This window comes from Hemicordylus capensis, chromosome 5, assembly GCF_027244095.1.
Source record: "Hemicordylus capensis ecotype Gifberg chromosome 5, rHemCap1.1.pri, whole genome shotgun sequence".
Classification (NCBI taxonomy): Eukaryota; Metazoa; Chordata; class Lepidosauria; order Squamata; family Cordylidae; genus Hemicordylus; species Hemicordylus capensis.
Window position 1 is genome coordinate 153,515,517 of NC_069661.1, and position 14,947 is coordinate 153,530,463.

The 14,947-nt window shown below is 44.0% G+C and overlaps 1 protein-coding gene across 2 annotated transcripts in view; it reads right to left on the reverse strand.

The window, feature by feature from the left end:
* The window catches only part of LAMB4 (laminin subunit beta 4), a 93,051-nt gene extending 78,386 nt beyond the window's left edge, over window positions 1-14,665 (reverse strand). Inside the window, exons 1-2 of one of the 2 annotated variants that reach the window (XM_053258377.1) lie at window positions 14,608-14,665; window positions 10,152-10,309 (exon numbers count right to left, since the gene is read on the reverse strand). In XM_053258377.1, the coding sequence (XP_053114352.1) occupies window positions 10,152-10,309; window positions 14,608-14,653 (204 nt within the window). In that variant the 5' untranslated portion in view covers window positions 14,654-14,665. Of the gene's footprint in view, window positions 1-889; window positions 1,023-10,151; window positions 10,310-14,607 lie in introns of those variants that run through there. The other variant, XM_053258379.1, reaches the window with a different exon arrangement.
* Between the last annotated feature and the right edge of the window lie 282 nt (window positions 14,666-14,947).

The window sequence follows — 14,947 nt, forward strand, 5'->3', positions numbered from 1 at the left end:
AAGGGCTCACAATCTAAAAAGAAACATAAGATAGACACCAGCTACAGTCACTGGAGGTACTGTGCTGGGGGTGGAGAGGGCCAGTTACTCTCCCCTTGCTAAATAAAGAGAATCACCACATTCAAAAGGTGCCTCTTTGCCAAGTTAGCAGGGGAATCAGTCTGGCAGTTCACGTTAGCCCTGTTGTGCCTCAAATGTTCTCATGTCTGCCATCTTGAATTTGCTACAAACTATGCTACTGAGGTATCCCTATGTATCCCTACAAGTGTACTACATTTGGTTCATATTGGTCAAGGCATTGCAAAGTCGATAAGGGGACACATACAGAATGCCAGGTGATCTCATAAGCTTACCTTTTTAAAAGGGAAGAAGGCTAAAAATGGGAAGTCAGTAATGACTTGGCTCTTGCCGCAGGGAGCATGACTTACTCTGAGGCGCCTCAACATAAGATGAATCCTGCAGGATCAGACCAAAGGTTCATCTAATCCAGCATCTAGTTGCCAGCAGTGGCCAGCCAGAAGGCTCCCGGAAGCCTAGAAACAGTGTATGAACAGCTTTTCACTATTGCCCGCCTGCCAGTAACTGGTATTTCGAAGACTCCTGCCCCTGAGCACTAGCTTCCATGTTGTGGTTTATTGCCATTGAGAGGCCTATCCTTCATGAATTTGTCTAATCCTTTTAAAATCACCCAGTAGTGTAACAAGCTCTGAAGGGGCCTGTGTACAAGAACTGAAGATGGGCCCCATAAGATAATTTCCCCATAGGGATCAGTGGGAAACTCAAAAAGATCAGTAACTCTGTTAATTATCAGCACTCTCTCTGAATTAGAACTCCCAGGATAGTACTAGTATGAAACATGTATACATTTGTAATGTAGATAGGTGCCCACCAGTTACATCTCTCCTCAGTGATCAAGGATGACACTTTGCCCCCACCTGTGCAGGTGGCAGTTATGACATATCTATTATGATGCACCCATTGTCTCCTTGGTGATGGCAAAAGTTCCATCAGCAAGCTTTAGCCATTAAGGTGTGGAGCATGCAAGAAAAAGCAGCAGCATCTCACAGGGACACCTTGGTTCTCTTCCTATCTCAAGAATAGATGAGATAATCATGGCAAAGTAGTTGTGCTCCTTTTAAATATACAAATGTGCAGGGGCGGATTAAGGTCTTTGCCACCCCAGCAGCAAGGGAGGAAGGAGGGGGAGTAGGGGCGGAGCCACCACTGGGCAAAGGGGTTATCGGCACCTGCTATCTCTCCTCTGTACCCTTCACAATGGCATGTCCCTGAAAGTCAGCTGCAACTTCCAAGATCATTTTTCAAGCATTGTCCCTACCATCTAAGGGCAGAAATAATAAATAAATAAGATGGATCCCTGTCCCCAAAGGGCTCACAATCTAAAAAGAAACATAAGATAGACACCAGCTACAGTCACTGGAGGTACTGTGCTGGGGGTGGAGAGGGCCAGTTACTCTCCCCTTGCTAAATAAAGAGAATCACCACATTCAAAAGGTGCCTCTTTGCCAAGTTAGCAGGAGAATCAGTCTGGCAGTTCACGTTAGCCCTGTTGTGCCTCAAATGTTCTCATGTCTGCCATCTTGAATTTGGGTGGATCACAAACTATGCTACTGAGGTATCCCTACAAATGTACTACATTTGGTTCATATTGGTCAAAGCATTGCAAAGTCGATAAGGGGACACGTACAGAATGCCAGGTGATCTCATAAGCTTACCTTTTTAAAAGGGAAGAAGGCTAAAAATGGGAAGTCAGTAATGACTTGGCTCTTGCCACAGGGAGCATGACTTACTCTGAGGCGCCTCAACATAAGATGAATCCTGCAGGATCAGACCAAAGGTTCATCTAATCCAGCATCTAGTTGCCAGCAGTGGCCAGCCAGAAGGCTCCCGGAAGCCTAGAAACAGTGTATGAACAGCTTTTCACTATTGCCCGCCTGCCAGTAACTGGTATTTCGAAGACTCCTGCCCCTGAGCACTAGCTTCCATGTTGTGGTTTATTGCCATTGAGAGGCCTATCCTTCATGAATTTGTCTAATCCTTTTAAAATCACCCAGTAGTGTAACAAGCTCTGAAGGGGCCTGTGTACAAGAACTGAAGATGGGCCCCATAAGATAATTTCCCCATAGGGATCAGTGGGAAACTCAAAAAGATCAGTAACTCTGTTAATTATCAGCACTCTCTCTGAATTAGAACTCCCAGGATAGTACTAGTATGAAACATGTATACATTTGTAATGTAGATAGGTGCCCACCAGTTACATCTCTCCTCAGTGATCAAGGATGACACTTTGCCCCCACCTGTGCAGGTGGCAGTTATGACATATCTATTATGATGCACCCATTGTCTCCTTGGTGATGGCAAAAGTTCCATCAGCAAGCTTTAGCCATTAAGGTGTGGAGCATGCAAGAAAAAGCAGCAGCATCTCACAGGGACACCTTGGTTCTCTTCCTATCTCAAGAATAGATGAGATAATCATGGCAAAGCAGTTGTGCTCCTTTTAAATATACAAATGTGCAGGGGCGGATTAAGGTCTTTGCCACCCCAGCAGCAAGGGAGGAAGGAGGGGGAGCAGGGGCGGAGCCACCACTGGGCAAAGGGGTTATCGGCACCTGCTATCTCTCCTCTGTACCCTTCACAATGGCATGTCCCTGAAAGTCAGATGCAACTTCCAAGATCATTTTTCAAGCATTGTCCCTACCTCTAAGGGCATCTGCATACTTGCCCAGCTTCTAATCACCTTCTACATAAATGCCATGGTGGGCCACTTAAACAACCTGGACTTACATACCCCCAACCTGACAGAGAAACACATCTCTATCCTGCTTTACACAGACAATGTGGCATTTCTCGCTAGGGTGCCCAATGGACTTAGAAGAGCACAGGGGACCCTCATTCAGTTACTGTAAAGAGGACCATCTAGAAATAAATTACCATACAACCAAAATCATGGCCTTTGCTAGGAGACCAAAGACTTACTCCTGGCACATAAATGGGAACACAATCAAAAAAGTCTTGTGCTTCAAATATCTGGGGGTGATCTTTCATGCATCCGGCACCAGGAAGGCCCCATTGCAGCTATGCTGCCCCAAATGCCCAGAGGAGCTCTTCTGCCATCTTAAAATTCTTCGTCAAAAAGAGACTATTACACAACTGCTCCCCTTAAACTCACTGGCACAACTTCTCTACATGGCCCAGCTGGGCCCCTTCTCTAATATCACCTCTCTGGAGCTTGTCCAGTCCAAATTCCTAAGAGCAGTATTGCAGATACACCACTGTGTCTCCATTGCTGCTTTACGACTGAAGGAAGGCCTGGTGAAAGTGGAGGCCAGAATATGGCTGTCTATACTCAGTTTCTGGCTAAGACAATCCTTCTTCCCAATGGGCCTAGTCCCCTTAACGTTGGAGGATGGATACCAATCCACCTGGAAGAGAACCCTGATGGCGAAACTAACATCACTTAGGCTCTTCCCCTGCCTCCCCAACCCCCAATTATTCTCCCTGGGTTATGAGCAGGCCAGGACATGTCTTAAACAGCACATAATGGACGCGGAGTATCAAAGTGACCTAGGTAGGGCCCCAAACCTCCCTATCATTGAAATCCTAAGGTACATAGCGGCACTTGCTGCATATCTAACACAGCTAGAGACCCCTAACCACAGAAAAGCCTTCACCTTGGTTTGCTGCAGCACCCTTCCTTCAGCTGTGTTAGATGGAAGATACAAGAAGATCCTCTTCCCAGAACAGAGGCGTAACTAGGGAAAACGGCGCCCGGGGCAAGCACTGAAATGGCGCCCCCCCACCACCACACCCCCAACATACTACATTATACTTAGGTTTTTCCTCACAAGCACCCGCCGCCGCCACCAAGCCAGGCCACTGACTGGCCGCCAGGCGCCAGCAAAGCAATGGGGGGGGGGGTGCAGGTGGCGTGGAAGGGACCGCTCGTGGGGAAGGGGGCACCGACACGCTCCCTTGACTGTTGCAGCGCTGCTGCACTGAGCAGGAAACATTTGTATTAACAAAAAATTAAAAAAAATTGGTCATGGCGGCGCCCCCCACGTGACCAGAAAAGATGGCGCCCGGGGCACGTGCCCCCCCTATAGTTACGCCTCTGCCCCAGAACATCTGTGCCCCAGCAACACTGGTTAAGCTGAAACCACTGAGCACATCCTCCTACACTGCCTATTTTACAGAGACATTCGCAGTACTCTCATCTTCCCACTACTTAAAAGGTTGCCAGGCCGCACAAGCCAATTCTACATCTCCATACTACTCTCTGACTACAACCCTTTTATCACACATAATAATGTGAGTTCTGCAAAAATTCCTGGGATCTGCCCGCCATCAAGAATTAATCAGGCCTGACACAAATCATGCCTGCTCTGCCAACCCTGTTACCCAGTTATACACCTTTCATTTTATCATATTTTAATCAAATTTTAATTCTCATCTTAACTATTTTATTGTCTATCCTAGATTTTAGTTTTATGCTCACAGTCTCTAACTTCTTAGCTTCTATGCATTATTTTATCGTATTTTAATTAATTATAAAATTAATTAAAATATGATAAAATAATGCTCCATAGATTTTAGTTCAACAATAAGATTTTAGCTTTAATTTTAGTTACGGTCTACACAGGCAGATAATGTTTTTAACACTACTGTTATGTCTTTTCTTATGCTGGTCAAAGACCAAAATATTGGTTGCAGTGGTGGCCGGTGAGAGTGGCTCGGGGAGGGGGAGAGGTACCTTTAAAAGTCCTTACGGGCAATACCACCAGCACCTGCAAGTGCAGAGAGCAGTGGCGTGCCATTTGGCATCCTGCAAGGTGGCTGCTCCACCTACAGCACTCACCTGTTCTCTGTGCATGCACGGAGGCCATTTGTGTGGTCAGAAAATGTAGGAACAACAGATGAGATTTCAGAGCTTTCTGCCCAGCCATTCAGGTGTTATTAGTTTTTGATTTTCCCATCGAGGAAATTTTCCCTGTGAGGAAATTATAGTTTAAGTTGAAAATTTGGGCACAGCTTCCGTTATTGGCAGCCCATGTTCATCGCACATATTTGTTCAGTTGTAGATCTGCTCCTGACATCACCTAACCTAGTAGCCATCACCACATCTTGTAGCAATGTAATTATACATTGCATGAAAGAGTACTACCATTTGATTGATCTGGACTTCCAATCAGTTTCATAGGGTGATCCTTAGTTCTAATATTATGAAAGAGGGAGAAAAGTATATTAAAGTGGAATGGCCCAATGAATTGTTCATTAATAAGTTCAGAAGAGACATAATGAAGTATTAATTTGCTTTAAAAAAAACCAAAAAACTTGGTTCTTCCCACCTCCCCCAAATCCTTTCAGGCTGTTGACTTGCCACAAATAACTAACTTGGGTTTTATGTGGGTGGGTATAAATTTCTGTGGGGCTACTATATATTGTGGAGATATACAAGGGTGATGTAAAACACTTGAAAAAATGAATAACAATATGCAGCAGTGAAGTGTGCATGCACAATCCATACATGATACATATCTCAACTTCCTCTCACATATTTCACATAACATGGTCTTCAGTGTTATTTATCTGTATAAGAGCAGCCAAATCAACATTTGTGAAGGGTGGAGCTCCTAGGTTTAATGGTGTGCATAGACATGTATAACCTGGAGCTACCTCTTCATGAGTTTAAGGTAATGCGCTCAAAAAGATTTGCCATGACAAGCATGTGCATGCCTTCCTGGCAAGCTTTTCTACGTTACATTGGTCCTTGAAGCATTCAGCGCTAGCCTCTTCTCACAGATGTATTTTCTTTTGTTGTTGTTTTTACACACTAAACAAACATTTTAGTCAGAGTTTTATTTAAGTATCACAACTTTCCAGTACTTTGATCCAGAAGCTCTAGTGCAGGCATCACCAAACTGCGGCCCTCCAGATGTTGCTGAACTACAACTTCCAGCATACCCAGCCACAAAAAATTGTGGAACATCTGGAGGGCCGCAGTTTGGGGATGCCTGCTCTAGTGTATATGCTACTGCTATGCTATTAATGGAGCATTCCCTAGCACTGAAGTGAGTAGGACAGTATTTGCTTATGGAGAGACCCAGTTTTCCACTGAAGGCCTGCAAACCTTTGCATCACAGCCCATGTCTTCTTTACAGGGTCTAAGTCCACATATATATACACATATATATATACCACCCCAAACTTATGTCTCTACCAACAAAACAGAATAAAAGGTTAAAAACATCAAAATAATTTAAATCAATGTTAAAAACTATTAAAACAGCATCTAATTAAAAGCCTGGGTGAACAGATTTGTCTTAACTGCCCTTTAAAAAGTTGTCAGAGATGGGGAGGCTCTTATTTCAACAGGGAGTGCATTCCAAAGCCTCAGGGTAGCCACAGAGAAGGCCCATCCCTGAGTAGCCACCAGACAAGCCAGTGGCAACAGAAGACGAACCTCTCCTGATGATCTCAATGGGCTGTGGGGTTAATGACAAATAAGATGTTCTCTTAAATATCCTGTGCCTAAGCTGTTTTGGGCTTTAGATACCAGACTGTGTATTTCTGAATAAGGCCAGATGGATAGGGATTTTTAATTAATGACATCTGAGGAGGTCCATATCCAGTTACCGCCAACTCGTTTGGTGGCTACACAGAGACGGGCCTTCTTGGTCGCTGCCCCGAGGTTGTGGAATGCACTCCCTGCTGAGATACAATCCTCCCCATCTCTGGCAATTTTCAAAAAACACCTGAAAACCCATCTTTTCGCCCATGCTTTCTCAGCTTCCTAAAATTTGTTGGGTTTTAATCTCTGGTTTATTTTTAAATTTTTAATTGTTTTAAGTTTTTTGTATATGTTTTAAACTTGTTTTATGCTATTGTTAACTGCCCAGAGACAAAAGTTTGGGGCGGTGTACAAATTTGATAAACAAACAAACAAATAAATAAATATATAAAATGCTGGCTGAAATACTGCACAAGGCCAGTGCAAGGGTTTTGGGCACCCTAGGAAAAATATGGCTTTAACACACACCCTCATTCAATAAAGAGAAGAATGATCCCAAAAACACGAACAGTGCAATCAGAAGCAAGCTGCACTGTTAAACAAGGCTCCTTCTCAGTTACACACACACACACACACACACATGTTTAGGATTCAGGTTCAGGTTCCAGGAGCTTCTCTCTCCTTCAAATCAGTAAGTGAAGCTGGTATGCAGGGCATTTCTCTCTCACTCACATCCGTAAGTGACTGCAATCCTAAAGCTGCTTAGTAGAAAGGACGGAAGAAGAGAGAGTATAAGTATGATTGAACAAGAACTGCTAAACACCCAGCTAGGAGAACTGGAAAATGCAAATATTCTTAAAAGAATTGCAAGAAACAGAGGCACTGTTGGCCCTGGATCTTGGGGCCCAAGTCCAAGAAGGGCCCTATCCACAGCCTGCCAGGAATCTTTTCCTAACATTGCCCATGCAGGGCGATGTCAACCTGCCACTTCTTGAGATCCTGGGATGCTCCCTGCTCCCGAAGTCTTTGTACTGGCTCTTGCTGCATCAGCATGAGAATCTCAAGGAAAATATCTTACAGCACTCACATGTAGACTCCTGTCCAAATGCAAGCCACGGCAGACCCTGATTAGCAAGGAGGAGGAAATGTGTCGGGGGGACTTCTTGGAATTGTTTGTGCTTAAGAATACTGTGTGAAACCACAGGGTGTGTGTGTGTGAGAGAGAGAGATTTACAGACGTACTAATATGTTCCATAGTGGGTTTTTGTGCAGAAGACTGTGTGAAACCATTGAAAGAGAGTGTGTGTGTGTGCGCGCGCAGAGGAGAAGATGATAATTTTGCAAGGCCACCCCCCCGCACTAGGTCCAGGGTCCAAAATTATTTAGTTGCATCCATGGCAAGAAAAGAGGCAGAAAACACAGAAGATTTGTGAGGAGGAACTGTGTGCAGAAGTGGTAGCTTGCACTGCTTGCCATAGGAGACTGCTTTGCAACTGCAGATGCTGTAGTAATTTTATGCAACTGTAACCTTATCGTTAAAAACAAAACAAAAAACCCTACACCCTACTGTTCGATACATTTGTTTCTGTTTTCTTTAAATGTAAGTATTAGCTCAAAGTTTTATATTACAGATCTGGTCACTTAAAAAATACAAAAAGATCATATTTTTTCCAGATAATGAGAGTGCTCAAGAACACAGCTCTCTCCAAGCCAACTCAAGATGAACCAACGGTGGCAAGTAAAGTCTAAAGGAAGACAAAATATTTCCAGGACTTTTACCTGCATCTTCTTCTACTAGGACAATCACACCATTGCAAATATGATAGGGATGGGGAGGGAGAAAGAACCAGCACAGAGTGAAATCCACAAAGGTTGGGTGTGGGGGAAGACAACATTAGCAATAACCCAACGAGAAACATTCCCATCAAAAAACAGTATTCACAGAATCCAGTTACCATTGCTCGCAAGCTCCTGTATATGTTTTCCTCCCTTCCGCTGCTGCTCCTGGATGTGTGCTCCTGAGACATGTGCTCAGTGGCTCAAAGACATAAACACAGGTGCTGAAGCAGATATTTCTGCAGGCCTGCCTTTCTGTAGCCTGTGGCCACCTCCCCAGCAATGCCCTGCCAGCTGCACATCTACAGCAATAACTCACCAGTGGGGAAGGCCATTTCAAATCCCAATGGCAGGGCTGGAATAGAGGCTTCCAAGCAGCAGCACTGCACAGAAGCAGCAGCAGCAGCAGCACTGAAACAGAACTGCACAGTGCACCCAACTCCCAGTACAGTGATGAAGCCCAGCCTGGCTTCCAGCAGCAACTGGGGTGAACTTCTGTGTTCTCACTGGCACTTCTTAGCCTCTTGCTCATGGGTGGAGCACCCACTCGCTCTCTGCCAACCAAAACCTTCTCACAGCTTCACTTCAGATACTCTGAGGCGGGGTGCCACTCAGGAAGGTGTCAGCCCCAATGGGAGTCGGGTGGGTAGGTGGCGATGCTCCCACACACCCCAAAATTTGGTTCCCTCATGTTCCCTGAAGGAACGTGATACCTTGAGCACCACCTGTATTCCTGGGCATGTGTAAAAGGGCTGTGATGGGAGTGCACCACAGGGCAGCAGTGCTCAGCAGTAAGGGCTCCATGTATGGAGTTGCCCAACAATGCTCTTGCACGATGGCGTAGGAATAATGGGTGATGTATCATGCAATATCATGCCTGGAGCCTTACCACCAAGTGCTCCTGCCCTGTGGCACAGCACCATCACAGATGTGTGTTGGAGATGGAGTTCCAGTGCATCGAACTTTTGCACCAACTATCCTAAGAACCACAAGGGGCATTGGGAGTAGAGACAGTAAGTAAGGGTCTCCCTAACTGTTCTACCTATTGCTCTGCTGGTTACTACTGGGGGTAAAATTAACAACCCCAAACACTGTCTGGAGGCTTACATGTGCAGAGGCTGATGGATGCCCCCTCAGCAGTGTGTCACTCACTGTACAGGGTGCTTTCCAGATTAGCCACTCAACAGTAGCAAAATGCTTCCATTCAGGCAAATCGCCTCCAAAATGTAAACAGCAGGGGGAGCAGTCTCACAAACAAATACAACCTGAAAGAACAGCAACTTATTTACACCAGATATACAATGTCATAGCACTATATCGCAGCTATTAAATTCGAAACAAGGCATTGGAAATCTGAACGGAACCCTGTGGAAGCACACTTCAGAGATTCGCCGTGACCCCATTGCAGGGTGTAATTTGGAAAGTGCCCAGAAGAGGTTTTCATGAAGGTTAAGTAGCAGCAGCAGCAGCAGCAGCAGCAGCAGCAGCGTGGAAGGAGTCAGTATGTTGCCTACCAAACTAGCATTGCCATTTCCCCCACCAGTATTTATCCCAATAGTAAGCCATTAAAACCTGCAGGACTGCTTTCAATAGTCAGTTGGAGACTGATGCCAATTCCTAGAGACTCCAAGCCAGTCTCTTCAGGGTTGACAATTCCATGCCCAAGTCACAGACCATCTAGGTCATTTTAAGAGAACACAAAAACTGAAGGTAGCCTTTTCTGGATTTTAAAAATAGACTCTCCAGGATCATTCTTGGCAGGTGAAATTAGAAATTAAAATAAACTCACCTCAAGGTAGCCTATAATGCAGTATTTTTCAGGCCCAAACAGTCCACACGTCGATGAGACTGTTAGTTGTTCACTGCGACCCACAAGCAGGTCCCCAACAGTGAGACGACAGGGTCCATCATCACAGCTATTCTGGCCATACAGGACATCTGTCAGTGCTGACACAAAACAGACAAAATGGAGCGGGTTTGCTATATGCAGAAGCACTTGCATGACAGTAGTCAATGAAAACTTAGGTTGGTCATGCCTGCACCTATCTTCATTACAATATGGCACTTATCTAGCACTCTGTGAGCTGGTTCAGACGACACTTTTCCAGCACATGCAATTAAAAGGGAGACACGCCAATGACATGCCAATCCTGATGTCTTTTGCAAAAGTCCTGATGTCCTCCCAGTGCATTCCTTTTTCGTATGAAGGGGTGGGGAGTCACCTAAATTGCTGCTATATACGTGACACAAGTGCTGTGATTCAGATGAACTTTCACCCCATGTGATAAGGAATCTGTCGGGAGGATGTCAGGATATGCGCAAAAGACATTTTTTGCATATCCTGACATACTCCAGACATATTCCTTATCCCTTGTGGGATGGCAGCATTCCACATGACATCCAGTGCGGCATGGTCCTAGCCTCAGCACATGCACAGAGACCACGGGCATGCCATGGCTGTGCCAGATGCTGGGAGGAGTGCTGCCATCCCGCACAGGATTGCAGGCAGAGTGCAGCAGCTTGCAGGTGATGCTTACACGCTGGTAAGCAACTGCTTATTATTCCTTAAAGGTGCCTCTCATCCCACCCCCCTCCCAGCACTGCCCTCACCGGCCGCTCCTGCTCAAATGTAGGAGGTAGCTGACATTTCAAAATAAGAAGACAGTATCTGACTGTTCCCTTTTGCCTTTAGATTTGATGAGTGGGAGCCAGCCGAAGGGAGGAAGCCTAGACTTCTCCACCTGCTTCCCCCCCCAGCTGGCTAACCTAGAGGCTAAATGGAGCTGTCAGAGCGTCTCCTTGAGCTGAAAATTCTGTCTTGATGAGAGAGGGCAGAAGGAGCACCTGGAGTCCTCAGCCTAAGGGGGCACATTGACAGCTCCTAGCAGCAGTTAAGTTTGAGAGGTGATAGCTGGGTGAGTGAAGGAAGCCTCTGAACTATGTTCCCAGCTGCAAATTCTGCCTATCTTCTACAGTGCGCATGTGCTGCATTTTAAGAAGTTTCTTTTTAAATCTTCAGATCCACCTAAAGTGGATCTAATTAAACTCTAACCTCTTAATTATTTTTCAGTAGCTGTTTACAAAACTGCAAATAGTGGAATTTAGCCATAAATAAAATATCTTACCTCAAGACTCCAGCCAAGATTCATGATAAATAATATAAGGGGAAGCATATTATAAACAACAGCTATAACAACATTATTTGATACTTATTAGGTGGTGCTGCATTTAGAGAAATATGCCATTTTCGAGGCAAACTTTCCTTTGATCACTTAACAGTTTGTGCACTCTAACATTATATTCACACTGAACCTGAGAATGCGTACGTACACACACACACACACACACACGGATAACAGAGCTGATGTGCATGAAATGAATCCCAATAATGTGTTCATTACTACATAGCTAAAATATGTAGTGGAGAGGAGAGCTGGTCTTGTGGTAGCAAGCATGACTTGTCCCCATAGCTAAGCAGGGTCTGCCCTGGTTGCATATGAATGGGAGACTTGATGTGTGAGCACTGCAAGATATTCCCCTCAGGGGATGAAGCCGCTCTGGGAAGAGCAGAAGGTTTCAAGTTCCCTCCCCGCTGCCAGTCTGTGAAGACAATACTGAGCTAGACAGACAAATGGTCTGACTTAGTATATGGCAGTTTCCTATGTTCCTATGTGTATCTGTGGGCTCTAGCTTCTGCCAGTTTTCAAAATAACTCATTTGTGAATATTTGCCTGATTTATCATATAATATATTTGAAGTCAAAATTGTCACAATAATAAAACTGCTAGTGATTCTCCTACAAAGGATGGTATTTGATCTTAAGGTAGTCTAATCCACCCTGGATTGATTCCTTTAGATGTGAAATGTAATTAATTACACCATTATTACACAGATTGATGGCAAGCGCATGTTTCCTAAGATTTCCAGTAATTTTCACTAAACCATGTTTTCCACATGAATATGGAAGTTGGAGAGCACAGAAAATTAGAATCTGATTGTTATAAGGCAAACTATAAGGTAAGCCTTTGCCTGAAATGACTTTAAGTGTTTTTCTCTCTCTACTAAGCTAACTTTCCATTCAGGATTTTTTGCCCATTGAAACATGTTCTAGCCTGAAACACTGAATAGGCATGGGGCCCTTGAGGCTTCATCTGCTTAGCATTACTTGGCTCAACTTGTTATAAGAGCACATATACAGTTAGAAACCTGTAATGGTTATAATGGATTCTGGAGCTATTTTTCATACAAAGTTCTTCTATCTATGAGATGAGCACCAAAGCTGTCAAATGTCTTTTTACTATATAAGATAGACTTCAAACCAGTACAGTTCCCCCTTGCATATCTACTCAGTATCCAAGAAATTGTACTCTGTGATTAACATTTCCTGTTTTCCATGTTTATAAGGCAAATTAACATGACCACCTGACTCGCAATAAATGAATGAATTTTCATGTAAGTTGGCTCTACATCCATAGCCAACATCATACATAGTTGCTGCCATGCACTGGATGAAGTTGTTTAAAAAATAATAATAGTAACATAGCACCACAGGATAGAGGCAATGGTGCTTAAACAATGAGGAAACTGCCCCTGAACATTAACAAAATATATTTTAAAAAACTAATTTACTGGATTCTGACTATCATCATACCAAAGAACGAAACCTAAAGTGGAGAATAAAGGCAAAGGGGTGTGTCGAGATATATAAACAGAGGCTGGCTCTCTTTTACACGAGGCAGTCTGCAGACTGGATACAGCCAACAGAAGGAAATATCTGATGCTCATTCCAGAACTTAGATCACTCTGTGAGACCTGCCCCACATTGGCTAAGTTTAATTGGTATCCTGTTTTCATGGTTGTTCTGCCTACTGATGGGAAAGGGTAATAGCAATAGCAATAGCAATAGCACTTACATTTATATACCGCTCTATAGCCAGAGCTCTCTAAGCGGTTTACAATGATTTAGCATATTGCCCCCAACATTCTGGGTACTCAGAAGTCATATGTAAGTCATATGTTGAGTTCCAGCACAGTTACTGAGGGAAGCAGAACCCTTCCTTCATAGCAGCTATCCAAGATTCTTGGAGGAAGGATGGGATAGAAATACTTCTTTGAAGGAATAATACAGAGAACAGGACAAGAGTGCACAACTCAAATGCCCTGGTGGGCCGGAACCAACCATGACTTGGTGTGTGGAAGCCAAGGTCAATTTTCAAGCACATTGATTATGACATCAAAACTACTATTAAAATATTAATGGAAGCAGTTTTAGTTACTGGTCAATTCCCTGCCCCCTGTTAAAGGGACCCAGAATGTTTAATCAAGGATATTGGCTATTATCCCTGCAAAGTCTATGAGGCACCTGCAATGCATGCTAGCCCCCAATAAATGCTCTCTCCTCTCCTCAAATCACTGTCACTTTCAGGCTGTAATCCTAGGCATGCTTACTGGGAAGTAAGCCTCACTGGGGATATCATGGAATGTATTTCCAAGTAAATACACACAGGATGGCCCTGTAAGGCAGTTTTCAGCTCCTATGATTCTGCAGATTATTCCTACCTGGGAGCCAGTAAAAGTCCCCCCCCACCCCCAGGACAGATGCAGCCCATGTACCTTATGTTGGGCAGGCTTATGCTTGACCTTATGTTGTGTAGCCCCTGTACCTTATGTTGAATAGGAGATGTCTGGCTTGGGGGAAAAATAGCAACTTTGGAATAGGAGGCCCAGGAAAAGGAGGAGGAGTTAGAAATCTTAGAAGGGTAAGCAAATTGTGTGCCAGTAAGCTGAGGAGACACAAATGCCATGAAAGCAGATCTGGGAGAGTATTTTAAAACAATATATCACATATTGTTTTAAAATAACCCGCCACAACTTTGGCTGCAGGTCTCTAGAGTTTAAACAGAATTCTGTAACTAACCTGAAACTCTGAAAAATCATTCTGGCAAACAGAAATGGCATAATATTGCAAGGCAGTGATGACCAACATTGTGGCAAGTGTGCACCACAAGTCCAAAGTATATGATATGCCCCTCTAGGGCACACTGTGATACAGTGCTTAGGTGCAGTTGTACCTCTGGTCTACTGAGCTAGAGAGCAGACAATACAATTATGTAGGACATGAAGGCAAGAATGCAGGCCTGACTACACCATAACCAGGACCGCCAATGTTCCAAGGGATATATAAATGAGAAAATATGAGACATAGAATAAAAATCTCTGGGCATGTGAAAAGTCCTTGTACTTACTAAGTTTCAAAAGAAGGACCAGTAGAACCCACATCTTCATATGCATCTTGTCAGTACAAGCAAATAACTGGAAGCTGCCAGTAGTTCCTGCAAGAAAGAAAGAGGGAATTTTTAATTATGTTTAAACCTTCATAACACCAAAATGGCTCTTATGTGAACACTGTACCCAAAGTTAATCTGCAACAACTCCTACCAAAAAAAAGGGGAGAAGCGATGAATCAAACACACACATACTTTGATTTCCTGTTAATTAATGTGGTCAATGACAAGAATTTCATTTTTGAAAAGAATATCAAAAGAAAATGGCATGAAAGAACTGCACGTTTAAAAAATATACTGT